At 39.6% G+C, this 15,835-nt stretch overlaps 1 protein-coding gene across 4 annotated transcripts in view; it reads right to left on the bottom strand.

The window, feature by feature from the left end:
* The window catches only part of COL19A1 (collagen type XIX alpha 1 chain), a 336,630-nt gene extending 323,575 nt beyond the window's left edge, over positions 1–13,055 (bottom strand). The window contains exon 1 of one of the 4 annotated variants that reach the window (XM_050789707.1): positions 12,565–13,055. In XM_050789707.1, the coding sequence (XP_050645664.1) occupies positions 12,565–12,666 (102 nt within the window). In that variant the 5' untranslated portion in view covers positions 12,667–13,055. Of the gene's footprint in view, positions 1–11,541; positions 11,758–12,564 lie in introns of those variants that run through there. The other 3 variants (XM_050789711.1, XM_050789708.1, XM_050789709.1) reach the window with 3 other exon arrangements.
* Positions 13,056–15,835: the final 2,780 nt, after the last annotated feature.

Genomic DNA, 15,835 nt, shown 5'->3' with positions numbered 1-15,835 from the left:
ATCCTAGATAATGCTTGCTATTTTCTCTCTCTCTCTCTCTCTATATATATATATAGGCTGGGCGCGGTGGTTCACGCCTGTAATCCCAGCACTTTGGGAGGCAAAGGCGGGCAGATCATGAGGTCAAGAGATTGAGAACATCCTGGCCAACATAGTGAAACCCCTTCTCTACTAAACATATAAAAAATTAGTCAGGTATGGTGACAGGCACCTGTAGTCCCAGCTACTTGGGAGGCTGAGGCAGGAGAATCGCTTGAACCCGGGAGGCGGAGGTTGCAGTGAGCTGAGATCACACCACTGCACTCCAGCCTCGGCGACAGAGCGAGACTCCATCTCAAAAAAAAAAAAAAAAAAAAAAAAAAATATATATATATATATATATATATATAAATAAAATTACCATCCTAATGGGTGTCAGATGGTATCTCATTGTGGATATGATTTGCATCTCCCTAAGTATTAGTGATGTTGAACATCCTTTCAGGTGCTTACCAATCATTTATATATCTTCTTTGGAGACATGTCTATTCAACTCCTTGGCCCTTTGCCTTTTTTTTTCTGAGACAGAGTTTTGCTCTGTAGCCCTGGCTGGAGTGTAGTGCTGTGATCTCGGCTCACTGCAACCTCCACTTCCAGGGTCTCGATTCAAGCAATTCTCCTGCCTCAGTCTCTCGAGTAGCTGGGATTACAGGCATGTGCCACCGTGCCCAGCTAATTTTTGTATTTTCATTAGAGATTGGGCCAGGCTGGTCCTGAACTCCTGACCTCGTGATCTGCCCACCTTGGTCTCCCAAAGTGCTGGGATTACAGGCATAAGCCACCGTGCCCAGCCTCCTTTGCCCCTTTTTTTAATCCAGTTGTTTGTTTTAAGTTGCCTATGCTTTTTGCATTGTATAATAGACAATGATTCACATTATTAAAATATAATTTTATTATTCACAAGTCTGTTTTTTCTTCTGAATAATAGTTTTACATATTTTGGCTTAATTGATGTCATGTTTTCTATAAACTTAACTATGTTGTTATTGGATTGAATAACCACTCTTACTGAAGTGATTACTGCACATGTGAAAAGTAATCTTGCCTTATGTCTATAAAGAAAAAATGAATACATGTAATGCCTACCTCACCTGAGCCTGCTATTGACATTATATTTAATGTTAATGTATTACCTCCAATAATTGTTTGTCTTTCTGAATGTATACTTCTATTCCTTTGGTACTGAAATAAAAGATTTAGTCAATAGAACCCCTGTAATGGAAAACTTAAACATCATTTAAATTAAATTTTTTAGTGAAGCAACTAATGCGGAAATAAATTGCAAGCGAAAATATAATGGCTCCCTCCGTGTATTTGGTAATTGCAGTGTTATTAAAATAGCTATTCTAAGAGGTCCAAATATGCAAATAAATGCTATATCACTTACATGCATCGTTCAAAGTTTAATCAAGAGTCAAATATAAAAGAATTCATTATACCAGTGTCTAAATTCTATCGCTAGACAGTCTTTAGAAAAAAACTAAAGCCACCATCTTCTTTGTGTGTGCCAAATAAGACCAGCATTTTAAAATTAATTCAAGATTTCAGATCTTTCTGGATGAATAGCTAGAAGCAGCAATTGCAATATTAAAACTGTACGTGTAGTTCTAAACATCAAACAGCTGGTTTTAAGCCTTATTTCTTTTGAATTCTCTCATCTAGATATAGTCTCAATCCTCATATGATTTTGCAAAGTTATCCTAGCTATTATTTCAAATCAGTTGGTAGCTGTTAAAGAAATTAATTCTATTTCAAAGGAATGAACTCGTAAATAGTGATCTGATTTTTAGAGAAATCCATGGTTATATTTTTAACCAAAAGTGATTTCTATCAGTTGATAAATTAGTCGTTTGGCACAGTGGTGACAATCATGGCTTCATGTCTGGACTCTGCTAGTTGTGGAGAAGCTATGTACCTTCTCTAAGCCTTAATTTATTCATCTTCAAATTGGAAATAATACTAGGAATAAATTATTTAATGCATGTGTATTATATGGGGCCTTAACCTAGTCAATATTCAAAAGGTACCTGAAATTATAATTGTTTGCTTTACATATTAATAAACAATAATTGGAAAAATTTAGTTACACCTGTCTCTTCAGCTTAAGGTTGACACTGATATTTGGACAATGGAGAAGCATCAAAGCAGGCTAGAAATTTATGTTCACTGAAACTTTGGTCCCTGGTACAACAACAAAGAACCAGAGGGCTACAAAGCTATAAGCATATGAATTCGATCTTGACATCTCCTAATTACTTCCTTGAGCCACTTAGCTTCTATCTCATTTATCCAAAGTATTTGCAGAATATAAGATTTATGGTCAGTTAACTAAATGTTCTAGTTACTGAAGAATTGCCATTCTACTATCCTGAAATGTATCTCACCAAGTTCAGCAGGAACTTAAAAGAAGAATCCTTTTCTCTTCCCTTCTTCAATTCTTAGTGGCACTTCCAGTAGCCGACTATTCTTTCCTTCCTGAAACCCTCTTTTATTGGCCTCCCTGATTTGACACTCTCTGGGATTTCCTTGTAAATATTCTCAGACCTTTCTTCTATCTGATGTCTTAATATTGGGATCTGTGAGCCCTCCTGTCCTCTCTTTATAATGTCTCCTTAGGTGATGTCACCATTCTCTTGGCTTTAAATATTATCTGTAAGATGATTAATCTAAAATTTACATCTTCCATCCAGTCCTCTTCACTGAACTTTAGGCTGTGTATCCAGTTGCCTATTCAAAATTCCCTCTTAGATGTCACACAGATATCTGTAACTTAATACATCCAAATAAACTCCTGATTTCCAACCACAACTTGTTCTTCTCATGCTCTTCCCAGTCTCAGTAATTACTACCCATTAAAATGCTCAAACCAGAAATCCAAGGACCCCATTGATTCTTCTGTCTTCTTTATCCCCATCTCCTACTTCCAAACCATCAACAAGTCATGTCAAGGGTTACCCCAAACACATCTCACATCCACTTATTTCTCTTATTTCTCTGCCACTACCTTAGTTCAGATCACCCTGGTCTAGACCCCTCAACCGCTTCCTAACTGGTTTCCTCCATCCATTACTGAATTCTGAACACAATTATTCTGTACATAGCAGTAGAGAACTTTTCTTGAAATGAAAGTTGGATCATGTCACTTCCTTGCTTCAAACCTTTTAATGGTTTCCCATTGTACTTTGAATGTAGTCCAAAAGCTGTTCTACAGTCTAGAAGTCCCAAATAACTGGGCCCCTATCCATGTCTCCAGCCTCATTTGGTACCATTCTTTCCAGTGATGTCCTGTATGTGAAATTGTCAGGCTGTTTTCAACCTCAAGGCTTTTGTGTATGCTGTTTCCTCATCCTGGAACATTCTGTGTCTTGTTCATCCTTCAGTTTTCAATTTAAATGTTACTATGTGGAAAAGCCCTTACCTGACCAAGAAGCACATTAGTCTCTAGCTTAGACATTATTTTTTCTGTATACATATGTTTATTGCTCCCCACTCAACTCTAAGTTTCATGAGAGCAGGTGCTATATCTGTCTTGTCCATCACTATATCCCAGGTGCCTTGCACAGTACTTGGAAAATCAGAGACTCAATAAATGTTTGTTGAATTTTTAAAAAGTAAGAGACTGCCAATTTACAAATCTTGAGATACAGTGAAATATACTTATTTTGGAATCTGTAGTGATCATTCAATATTTAAAAATAATTCTTAAGGCATTACAAGATCTTATAATCTTTCAAGGGTCATTATCATGAATATTATTTCTCTTTGCACATTTCTTTTTTTTTTTTTTTGAGACGGAGTCTTGCACTGTTGCCCAGGCTGGAGTGCAGTGGCATGATCTCAGCTCACTGCAAGCTCCGCCTCCCGGGTTCACGCCATTCTCCTGCCTCAGCCTCCCGAGGAGCTGGGACTACAGGCACCCGCCACCACGTCCAGCTAATTTTTTGTATTTTTAGTAGAGATGGGGTTTCACCGTGTTAGCCAGGATGGTCTTGATCTCTTGACCTCATGATCTGCCTGCCTCGGCCTCCCAAAGTGCTGGGATTACAGGCGTGAGCCACCGCGCTGGCCTCTCTTTGCACATTTCTAAAATGTGTTCACTATTTGAGGGTTCTATTGCTCCATTACTGATAAAATGGAAGTGTAGACCACTCAGCTAGAAACATTTGAAAAACTTTTCATCAAGGTCTCACAATAAATCCTTGTATGTGTTTTAAAAACAAATTGTTCAGATCTTAAACCTTGCTGGAGGCACTAGCAGGTTGACCTCAACAAAACTGACAAGGGCAAAGTTTCCCTTGGGTCTTTCTGAACCTCTCTTTTTCCTGACCAGAAACCTCTCACCATTCCCAGACACCTGCTGTTCTCAGGCTGCTTCTTGATGCTCTAAACACACCTCTGGTACCTTCCCTGGATTTCTAAATTATTGGCTTTGTCCACAACCTCCTTCCTCATCAAAACTTGCCACGTTTCCTTCCTGTCCCTGCAGGTCCCAGCTAGGTGATTATCAAGACAGATTTACAAATGAATCAAAGCCAATGTTATCACACTTTAATGTGTTGCTCCTCCCAGATAAAAGTTAAGCTATAATACAGATCTTTAATGTTTTCTCAATGGAGTGGCTAATGAAGAACCTCAAGCTAATATATGTGGATCCTGAGGTTTCTTAAGGCCCTCAATTTTTTTTCTCAAACTTGTCCAAAGACGGCTCACAATACATGTTAAGAAGGCTATGGAGAATATTAGTGCTATGATTTGAATGTGTTGCCCAAATTTCATGTGTTAGAAACTTAATCCCCAATGTCACAGTATTAAGAGGTTATCATGAGGGTGGGTCTGTTATAAAAGCCAGTTTGGCTCTCAGTGTGCATCTCCTGCCTTCTGCCATGTTATGACACAGCACAAAGGCCCCCACCAGATACAGCTGCCTGGTCTTGAACTGTTCAGCCTCCAGAACTGTGAGCCAAAATAAACCTCTTTTATTTGTAAGTTACCCAGTCTTAGGTATTGTGTTATTGCAACAGAAAATGAACTAAGACAATTGGTCACATATGGTCTCATTTTCTGAAGTAGAATTTATTTTATATATTATATTTTATTTTAATACTAATAGTAACTAGAGAGGCAGCCACCCAAAACATTAACAGGGTGCAGGGCAAGAGGTCTGTGTACCATATGTTTAAATATTTGAAAGTGAAAATAAAGCTAATAACACTGATAAAAAATATGTTTTCTCATTTTACTTCAGCAAATACCTTCATAAAGTCTTGAAAGCCCATGTCAAGTTAGAATGTAACAGAGCAGGTGATATGGGATGAGTCAGCCTCTGGCCTGAACCAAAGTTCATCCCTCATTTTTTTTCATTCTTGGGTCCATCTGCAGCTTGAAAGGCCTCACACACACTTATGTAAATATGCCAGTAAGTCAAAGCTCTGTCCACAATGCCTGCAAACAGCTACCTCTTGACCATTCCTTGGGCCTAGGAGTGTTTACACCTGTGGTCTTTCCCTGGGAAGATGGACCCAAGGACAGAGTCTGTTGGACTCTGCAGGGGGTTAAGGGTCATTTTTTTTTCTGGGAATATCAGGATCTTGGCTATCCAGAGACCGGTCTAGAAGCTCAGGTTTTAAGTGGGCAGATCCCCTCAGGTCTGTAAACTCCTAACCCTGAGAGCAGGTGCACATCCAGAGCAAGACTATAGTTGGGTGTTCTAAAATGTAGGGTCCAGAGCAGGCCTAATGTTGGTACTGAAGACAGGTATCAGATCCCATACTACAGAAAAAAAACACTAAAGCTCATAGAATAATCTCAAAGCCTGGGATTCAAGTCCAAGACTGCCTGACTAAAATGCTTTTACTGTTATACCTTAATGTTTTCTCTCAGGATGTGGGACAGACATATCACATTCCTATATGCATTCTCTTAAATTTTCAGTTATTTCTATCAAGATTCTGGCCAGACCCCAGAGAGTTTTCCAGTGCTACAAAGCACCAAAGTCACAATGGTGAGTGTGCCCAGCACTGGCAGTCTTGAGTAGACAACACTGATGGAGCCTATAAAGCCTTAAAATCATTCAGACAGCCCTCCCTGTAATACATTTCTTACGGCAACAAAGAGAGAATAAATGGCTGAAGGCCTAGCCCTAACCTCTACCCCATCCCATTATTCTCACCATCGTTTGTCATATGGAATAATTTTGGGTACCAGTTGGGTAAGTGAATTTTTAAAAGCCATTGTCCCTTCAACTTCCTTAATCAAGCTCTTGAAATCATTAAGGCACCTATCCAAACCAAGTATATTTGAATAAGGATTTAGATTTTTTTAAGTTCTTATTAATCTTTATTTGTACATAGAGAACACAAAATGAATAGAGAGGGACATTAGGAAACCTTAATCATTACTCATTACCATTAATCATAGGCATTAGGAAACCTCATCCTATCAATAGATATTCTATTGATACCTATTGATATCCTATTAATACCTGGCCTATAGATATCCTATTGATACCTATTGATAGGATGAGGTTTCCACTATGTAACAATCACTGGGGATAAACCAGTGAGCCAAATAGGGAAAGTCCATTGTGGCAGTCTGGTCACAGAGCTCAAAAATAAACAAACATCATGTTTTCTTTGAGAGAGAGACACTAAGAAGTAAAACAAAAACAAAAACAAAAACAAAACCCATCACTAAGAATAACATGTAGGGCCGGACATGGTGGCTCACACCTATAATCCCAGCACTTTGGGAGGCCAAGGCAGGCAGATTGCCTGATGTCAGGCGTTCGAGACAAGTCTGGCCAATATGGCGAAACCCCGTCTCTACCAAAAATACAAAAGTTAGCCAGGCGTGGTGACAGGCACCTGTAGTCCCAGCTACTTGGGAGGCTGAGGTAGGAGAATCGCTTGAACCCGGGAGGCGGAGGTTGCAGTGAGCTGAGATCACAGCACTGCACTCTAGCCTGGGTGACAAAGTAAGACTCTGTCTCAAAAAAAAGAAAAAAAAAAAAAAAAAAAAAAAAAAAGATGGACTTGCTAAATGGATGGTCAGGAGCCTCTCAGCACCAGCTTTTGAGTGAGCCAAATCAAATCTGCCTGTGAATCATTAATATTTTTACTGTTATGCCATCTAACTATTTAAAGTGTTCTTTGTACATCTTTGAAACTTGGTGTTAGGTAAAAAAGGTCAGAGTGTTAAAGCCAACACCAAAATAGAAAATAATATGTAAAGGACACATGAAAAAAGAGAGAAAAGAGGAGGAAATAGAAAGAGAATACTTATTTGCTTTACATAGGTTGTTACATTTAATGTACACGGCATCTCAACTCTCAAAAAAGTAGATGTAATTTGTTAAATGACAAATAACTTATGTTTTCAGAGCATTTATTATGAAGGGAAATAATGCGTGACTGTGTAGGAGGTTGATTTTTAAATCGAAACTTCTTGACCACCATCCAGTATGCCTATACATACATAACTCCACCAGGAAAATCTGGTCATACTGTTATGAAGTGACACATTGTGTAAATAAGCAAAAACAACAGGTGTTACACATCTGTTCTTTCACCAATCTTTAGAATCTATCTTTAGTGAAGCTATAGTAGGGTCTGTAAACTATTAGAGAAAACTAGCTGAAGAGCCAAGCCTACAGAATAAAAAATTCAAGCCAATAATCAGGTAAAATATCCCTAAGAGTTTAGGACTAGGTCTGGCATTATTTCATAGTTTTATCAGTGGCTGGAGTAATGAAATTGAAGTAAATGTGCAGATGTCTTTTGCAATTTAGGCAAAGTTTCTACCCTCATTATATTCTACAGAAACCTCATGACCCACACATTTTAATTACAGGCATCATCATTAACTTAGGAACTCAAGTTAAAAATTTCAAAATCATCTTCCATTTATTTACCCCCTCCCCATATCAAATCTCTGTCAAAGTCTATCAAATTTACTTGTAAATGTCTTTTGAATCCCTACCAACTTTCTCATCCTCACTGAAACTGCCTTAGTTCACATTTTTACCATTCCTAATCTGGAAAACTGCAGTAGACTCCTAACTGGATTCCTGTCCTCTGTCTTGTTTCCTTTATTTTCACCTCCTAACTTCTCAAGAATTCTATTTCTAAAACAAAGATCTAGTCACTTAACTGCCCTGCTCAAAGTTTTCTGGTGGCTCTTCATTGCCCACTCCAAAGTGAGGCACGCAAGGCTCTTTTACAGTGGGGTCTTAACTCATCTGTCCAACCACCTGTCTGGCTACCTCTTCCAAATACCCTTCGCCATCAAATTATTAACGATTCACAGGTTTCTGCACATGCTTTTTTGGCTGCTGGAAAGTCCTTCCAATCCTCTCCAATCTGGAAAACACTTACTCTGCCTTCAATGTGTAGCTCAAATGCCATGTCCTCTGTGAAGTCTGTGAGAATCATACCAGGAAGAGTTCACTACCCACTGTCCTGTGATCCAACAGAGCTCAATACCCACTTATGCTTCTGCACACTTTATACTGCACTGCTGTAACTCCTTTGCATTCTGTCTCTTTCCTATCTTGCACATCTTGGAGGAAACAGATTGTATTTTATTTATCTGTGTCTTCTTTAAACTTGACATTTAGTAGGTATTCATGTGATCAATCTGTAGAATGATACGGTCTAAGGCAATACATTTGGACTAAAAATAAACAAATGAAAGGTTGGGAACCACTAAGTGATATAGACAGGTATGGGCTTAACATCTGTAGCATGATGTGCATGAAGAAAAGAATGATGGAGAAATAGAGTACAAATTACTAAAAGAAAGCTCAGTGAACATAATTTCAGTTACTTAGTGGGACAAAAAATAGTACTATTGAAGTTGCTCTCTGCCTCCACAGAAAGCATACTCCCTAGTTCCCAATGTTTGTACTATGAAATATGTCCAACTCTGTCACGTTTCCTCTGTTTTGTTATTTCTTCTATTACTTCCAAACTAGTGTCTAAATCCAGAGGGTCTCAAACCTGGGACTTCCTTTGAGCACACTTAACCTATTCTCTCCCTTCTCATCAACTTGTCTGTTTTACCCACTGACTTCTCTGAACTATGATTTGTTTCCATCAACTTTTCCAGGACCATTCTCAATTTCAACCATCACAACTGACCTACTTTTTTTTTTTTTTTTTTTTTTTTTTTTGAGACGGGAGTCTTGCTCTGTGGCCTAGACTGGAGTGCAGTGGCGCAATCTCAGCTCACTGCAAGCTCCGCCTCCTGGATTCACGCCATTCTCCTGCCTCAACCTCCCAAGTAGCTGGGACTACAGGCACCCACCACTACGCCCGGCTAATTTTTTGTATTTTTAGTAAAGATGGGGTTTCACTGTGTTAGCCAGGATGGTCTCGATCTCCTGATCTTGTGATCCACCCACCTCGGCCTCCCAAAGTGCTGGGATTACAGGCGTGAGCCACCACGCCCAGCCCCCATTTTTTTCTGATTACAATTCTCTTGCTCTGTTGTTTTCCACATATATAATATCATCTTAAGTTAATATATAAAGTATGGACATATTTTCAAATTCATAAATTTTTCCTATTTCTTTTTTCAATTTGAAGGGCTCTACTAGTTTTCTGATCGAATAATCTTATGCCTTCACAATTCCTTTTGATTTCTCTTAAAGAGAGGAGGTCAGAAATCCTTTGCGCTTCATAACATACGCATAGATAACAGAGGCCTAATAGTCCACTCTGCATTCATCATCTTTCTATCAAATTTAATATGCAACTTGCTCACCTGATTATTTTATTATTGGCTTACAAAATAACACCCTAAAAAGTCCGTTGCTTCTTAGCCTCTCCTTTCCAATCTCTCCTTGGCAGGTGCTATCTGCTCTACCCATCTCAGATTTCACCCCTGCTTGGATTCTCTGTCTTACAAGGCACATGACTGTTTGCTCCCACCTCTAAGCCTTCACGCATGCAATTCCTTCTGGCTGGAATGCCCTCCGTGCTGGATCTCTTCTGCTAAGCAAGTTACTCTCTGCCTGTTTAAGATGTACATCCTCAATGTGGCCTGCCTCAGATGACTCAACTCTGGTCCTATTCATTCTGGGTTTTTTTTTTTTTTTTTTTTTTTCAGCATCTTTTCAGGGTTATATATTAGCATCTCTATAGCCCTGCTTCCTTACATTTCCGTTTATTTTTCATTCTTCACTTGAATTTTCATTTGTGATGCCACTTAGTCACACTACCATGGTTTCTAACTTCATATCTTCTTCCGCCTCTAGAACCATTGACTCTGTGTACCCACATTGGCATTTCTGCCTGCTGGAGAAAATAAACTAAAATTGCAGCAAGAGAGATTAAACTGGAGGACCAGAAAGTAGATGGAAATTTTCCATTTTTGGAAAATACCATCAGCTCCCATCTGTTTTGGATGGTTTTCTAGGATGAGAATGATTCAGATATAGAGATGATGTCCCAATTGTGATAATAATCACATTTGGGTTTCTTTCACCTTTTTGCTCTTTCTTGGACCTGTCCATTTCAGTTTCAGGTTCACTTTCTTGCTCTTTTGCCACGCTGTCTCTCTCTTTTCCCAGGAAACTCCACTTAGGTCCCTTACCACTTAGAGAGCTCAGGTAGGACAAAACGTAATGGAAGCACCTGCCAGTTACTTTCTCCATTTTCTATCCCCTAGAGAGAGCATAAACTTTCTACCTCTGGGGGTCACCCTCCTCTTTTTCATCCTGAAGAGATATTCCTACACAAAAACCCTGTCAGCCCTCCACAGGAAGGGGCATTTATGCATGTTTTTCACCACTGGAATACCTAAATATCTCAGCTTTGCAGGCCCATATCAAAGATCTCTCTACTTAGAGAGGGTCCTGCAAGTTTCCCACCAGTCAACAACAAGGAGATGCTAAGACAACACATACGAGCAGGGGCTTTTTTCTTTCTTTTTTTCCCTTTAGTCTCCTAAAGAATTATCGTGGTGTTTGATTTGGGCAGAGGGGGAGGCGTCGGTGTTCTCTCTTTTTTTTGGGGGGGGGGGTAGGTGGTTGAAAATAGGTATTGGAGTGCTTTTGTTTCATCTCCTCCATTAACAGGCAGATGTAAATTCCCCTAGAGCAGAGCGATTATCCTCACATCTTAATCCTCCTCAGACTTATCCAAGCATAAGATGGGACTGAGTCGTCTTGGAATTAGGGGTTGAGGGAGGTGGCACAATTTATTTCCCTTACCCTTCCAGCTCCCAATCTCAAGTCGTGGCTCATGATCACTCCCTTGCCTCTATTTCCGGATTGTTCTATTGAAACTACTCATTATCAGCATTCTGGGCCCTCCTCATTTTGCTCTGCAGCCCACTGTCCCCTGAGGCTGACAAGGCACGCTGGTCCCCTCTGCCTCTTCACCTTCTCATCAAATGAAGCTCCTCTGGGGCTCCTAGGTCACTCGCCTGTCCCCCAGCTCCTCTGCCCACCCTTTTTCCGGCTTCCCGCTCCCTCGGTAACCTCTAAGGGGGTTCGCTTACGCGCCCGCCTGCTCTCGGGGAGCTAGCGTGCCCGACGGCGTGCTTGGTTCCGGGCCAACAAACTTCCTCGCGACCCTGCAGCGCCTTAGCTGGGCCGCCCGGCGCCGCCTCCTTGCTCCCGGCCGCGGTGGCGGCGGCGCGGGCGCGCTCTCGGTGGTGGCCGCGGGACTCTGACGGCGGAGGCGGCGGAGGCTGGGGCCGCGTCTTCCTCGCGCGGCGACTGGGACGTTCCCGCGGCGGCGACGGCGGCAGTGGCTGCAGCGAGGACGGCGGGGACGGCGGCGGCGCTCTGGCCGGCCGCGCTGCGCATGCTGCAGGGTAATTAAGGAACGCGGCCGAACGCTCCGGGACGTGGCGGGGCTGCAATCCTGGAATCCCCGCCCGCGCCCGCGCCGCTCCCCAGAAGCCGCACTTGGGAGAAATACCCGCATGTGGAGTAGGTAACCCCGGGCCCGAGGGCAGCGCAGCGGAACCCCGCGTCTCTTAGCTTACGCCCCTTAACTGGCTCCCTCGCTTCCAGGACTAACACCGTCAAAAAAAAAAAAAAAAAAAAAAAAAAAAAAAAAAAAAAGCGCTCTAACGGCATGAATTGATAGTGAGTTTGTTTTGCTCCTTTAACCCCTCATTTTTTTTGTAATGTATTTGATGTCTGTCCCTACCCGCATCAGCAGTGCTCATAGTTCCGCTTCACAGACACACATAGCCAGAAAAACCACCTAGAACTTAAGTGTAGTGCATGAAGCCTGCATCATGTGAACACAGGAACACGAACTACATGATATGTAGCCCATGAGAGTGGCCGTCTCCTGCCAAACGTTTTTGGTCCCGTCCTTAAAGCACCTATGGGAACGTATGCAGGTGTGCATTATGTATCCACCTAAACGTATTTCCATGTGTAGCACAGTTTTTACATTTTCTTGAAAAGCAGATGCACACAGATAATCAGAAACACGAGCAGATGACATAGCCCGGGCATGTGTGAGAGGGCAAGTGCAGGGCCGGTCGCAAAGCCGCGCAGCTTACCTTGAATTCGTGTTTGAGCCCCTCAGAGGCGCAGTGGAGTCCGGACAGGGCTGCGGCACCGCCGAGGAGTGAGCTCCCTGCGAGTGGGGAAGGGGGACGCATCTCTGCCCTTATTAGTCTCTCCCCGTGTGACCCTCCCACTCCGCGAGGACAGAGGACTCTGCAAGAAGGTACTCAGCCAACTCAGGCACAGGTTTTCTTTAATGATAGCAATGTTGCCTTAGAGCTGGGAGTAATGCCTTTCAGGTTTATGCTTTACTAGCAGTTTCACAGATAAAATGACGGTTGGATGCAGATGCCTAGAGTTTCTCACTTCTGATCATGAAGTGTCTTTAGAGTATTATTGTATGTGGCAAACGTTCACAAGTAGGTAATTGGCTTTTTAACGATTGAGCTAAGATATCATTTATGTTTCATTTTTTCACTTTTATGTCAAGAGTTTATATAAAGTTAATTAAGGCAGTCTGCCCACCTTCTCATCACGCTCATATGTAAACGTTTGTGTGGCTTGGGTTTTCTCAGTGTCCAAGAAGTATTTTGTGATTTTAAATACATCTTTCCATGTATTGGTGCTTCCAATCTTGGCTTTTGAACTCTTTGGGGATCCCTTTGAATATGTGAAGGTGTCATTTTCCTGCAGATTTCTGTGTAGGTCCATGTATGTGTGTGTAGAGGGAGAGAATATGTATATGTTTGTAGGCATATGTAGTAGGTTTATATACATATATAGGAGGTATATATGGATATTTGTAGGCATATTTATTTGTAGTTATATATGTATGTGTATATATATAATTTATATATGTATATATATAAATTTACAATATATGTATATATACCTATATATGTGTATATATAGTGTATGGATATATAGTAAATTTATATATGTATACATATAGTGTATGCATATGTATGTGTATATATGAAAAAAAGAATGATTTATAGAATTCAGAAGAGTAAACCAGGCATTAGAAAACAGATAAACTGGTTTAACATTTTTATTTCAGTATTGCCGCAGTGGGAGAAATAGGATAAATTATATTGTTGATCCACAATGGTGAAAATCATGAAGCTTCAAAGTTACCTTAGAACTATAGAAATACACGTCACATATCAGGGCTCACAGATCAGGGAATAAATAAAATCAGGCAGGCAAAAAATAAAGTTGTTAAGAAAAAATTTAAAAGATAGCTCTTTTCCACTTCATTTGGAGTGAAACCATTAAAGTATCACTCATGATTTTTAAACTTGTCTTTCATCCTAATCAGAATACCTGCAGTTTTAGAGTTCGGCATTCATGGTGTTGCAAACCATGTTTCTATGTCAGGATTTAAAACCATCTGATACATTTCCTTCTCATATGATTTTCATCACTAATTTTTGGCTGACTGTGGAAAGAGGCCAAGGAGGGAGGATATTGCATGAGTCACACTACTCAAATGGCCATTTGCAAAACATGATTCACAAACCTTCATTAGACTTTTGGTGATCATACTCTTATTTTTTTGAAGTATTATCCCATTTGACTTTTTTCTTTCTCTAAGCAATTTTACTTTATATACCTTTCCATCACTAGTGAATTGAACTAAGAGTATCCAGGCTTTATTTCTTTGTCAGACTATTAAATTCACCTTATTTACCCTTAATTGAAACTATTTAATGTTTTAAAACTACCTAACAGGAAGTCCACAATTTTGTCTCTAATTTTTGTTTTAATACAAGTAAATCAAGTTTATCTTAGAATTATTTTCTTAAACGTTTTAATAATTTCATAATTGTTAACATATTTATGAGAGAGCTAAATAGTTCTATTCTTGTTTCTATTTCAAAATGGCCCTTTTCTTATTCCTAGCATTGACCCAAACAAGATTGTGGAAGAAAGCGAAAAATGAATAAATAAAACTTCAAATTATTATTATCTGTTGCTTATTCTGTTTTTAGATACACTAACATCCCTGGGTCAACAAATATTTCTCTATTTTTCTTTCAGGAAAGGGTTTGAATCTAGGCTGGTTTCATGATTACAAAGTATTGTATACCTAGGGTTTGCTTCTTTAGCTAATTCTTTTTATTGAATTTTAAAGTGACTTCAATTAGAAAGAACTCTTAGCCAAACACCTTGTATTTATCTCAGCCAAATACAATTGTAAATGATCAGGTTTTCTTCTTGCTTCTGAAGTTACTGCTGGTAAACGAACATCTGAAAATATTAGGCGAATCTGACAGGACCCTAAGTTTTAACAAACAGCTTGCAGCCCTTCTAACATCAAGTTCATCTGTGTGCATGTATGTACTTAAAAATTTTAACAGGTTTAAAAACAAACTTCTTTCAACATTTATGCCTAAAGGAAGATACAAGTAAATGTTTTTATGTCATGTGAGGGATAAATTCCTTTGAAAACATTAAAAAAAACACTGTTGCATATTTGTAATGCCCCACTGATATAAATTTAACAATTTACAATGATCATTGTACCATTTTTGATAATTTTAATTTAATAAATTTTTAAAATGTGTTTCTCCTAACCCTTAGCTGTCAATCTCTTCTGCTTTGTGTCTTTTTCTTTTTTCTTTTTTTCTATACTTCTGTACTCCCAGTCATGTTGCTCTTGTTCCCTTTTGTAATGTCTTTCACTTTTCTCCGCCTTCATAGTTTCCATTTTTCAGGAAGAAAGAATTTCACCATTGCCCCCAGCTAACTTCTCAGTTACCAAACCATAAGAGTGTTCATTCTTTATTGAATTTATGGGGCACAGCTATACATGACTCCCTTACATATCCCATGGAAATACTTCAATGCATCAATAGTGGATGAACAGACGTTACTGTTTACTGTAATTACCAAATCTGACTTGTCATCCCTAGCATGCACTTCCCATTATATTCCTTTTTAGGCCAGCACTACGTATGATATTCTTAAGGGTAAAAAGAAAGTAGTTATATCAATTCTAAATTCTTAGTAATTGCCAAAAGTAAATGAGGGCATCTTTTTATATTAAATGCTGTGTTTACCATTGTTTCTGAAAATAATTATCTTCATAGAGAAAATAATATTCCATTGGTTGTTTTTAGGTTTGCTTCCCTTCCTAGAAGACATTCTAGCTCATGACATTTACTCAGTTTAGAAATGAAAGGAAGAGGCAATCATAGATGTGACTTTCACTTAGTTTATTAGACTCTCTTCCTAGGGATCAGTGACTCTGAAAGGAAATATGGTAAAAGACAAATGACTGGGGAAAATGTTTATTAATATACATCCAGTTCTGAAAAA

This window comes from Macaca thibetana, chromosome 4 (genome assembly GCF_024542745.1).
Source record: "Macaca thibetana thibetana isolate TM-01 chromosome 4, ASM2454274v1, whole genome shotgun sequence".
Classification (NCBI taxonomy): Eukaryota; Metazoa; Chordata; class Mammalia; order Primates; family Cercopithecidae; genus Macaca; species Macaca thibetana.
This window is presented reverse-complemented; position numbering and strand designations above follow the sequence as displayed.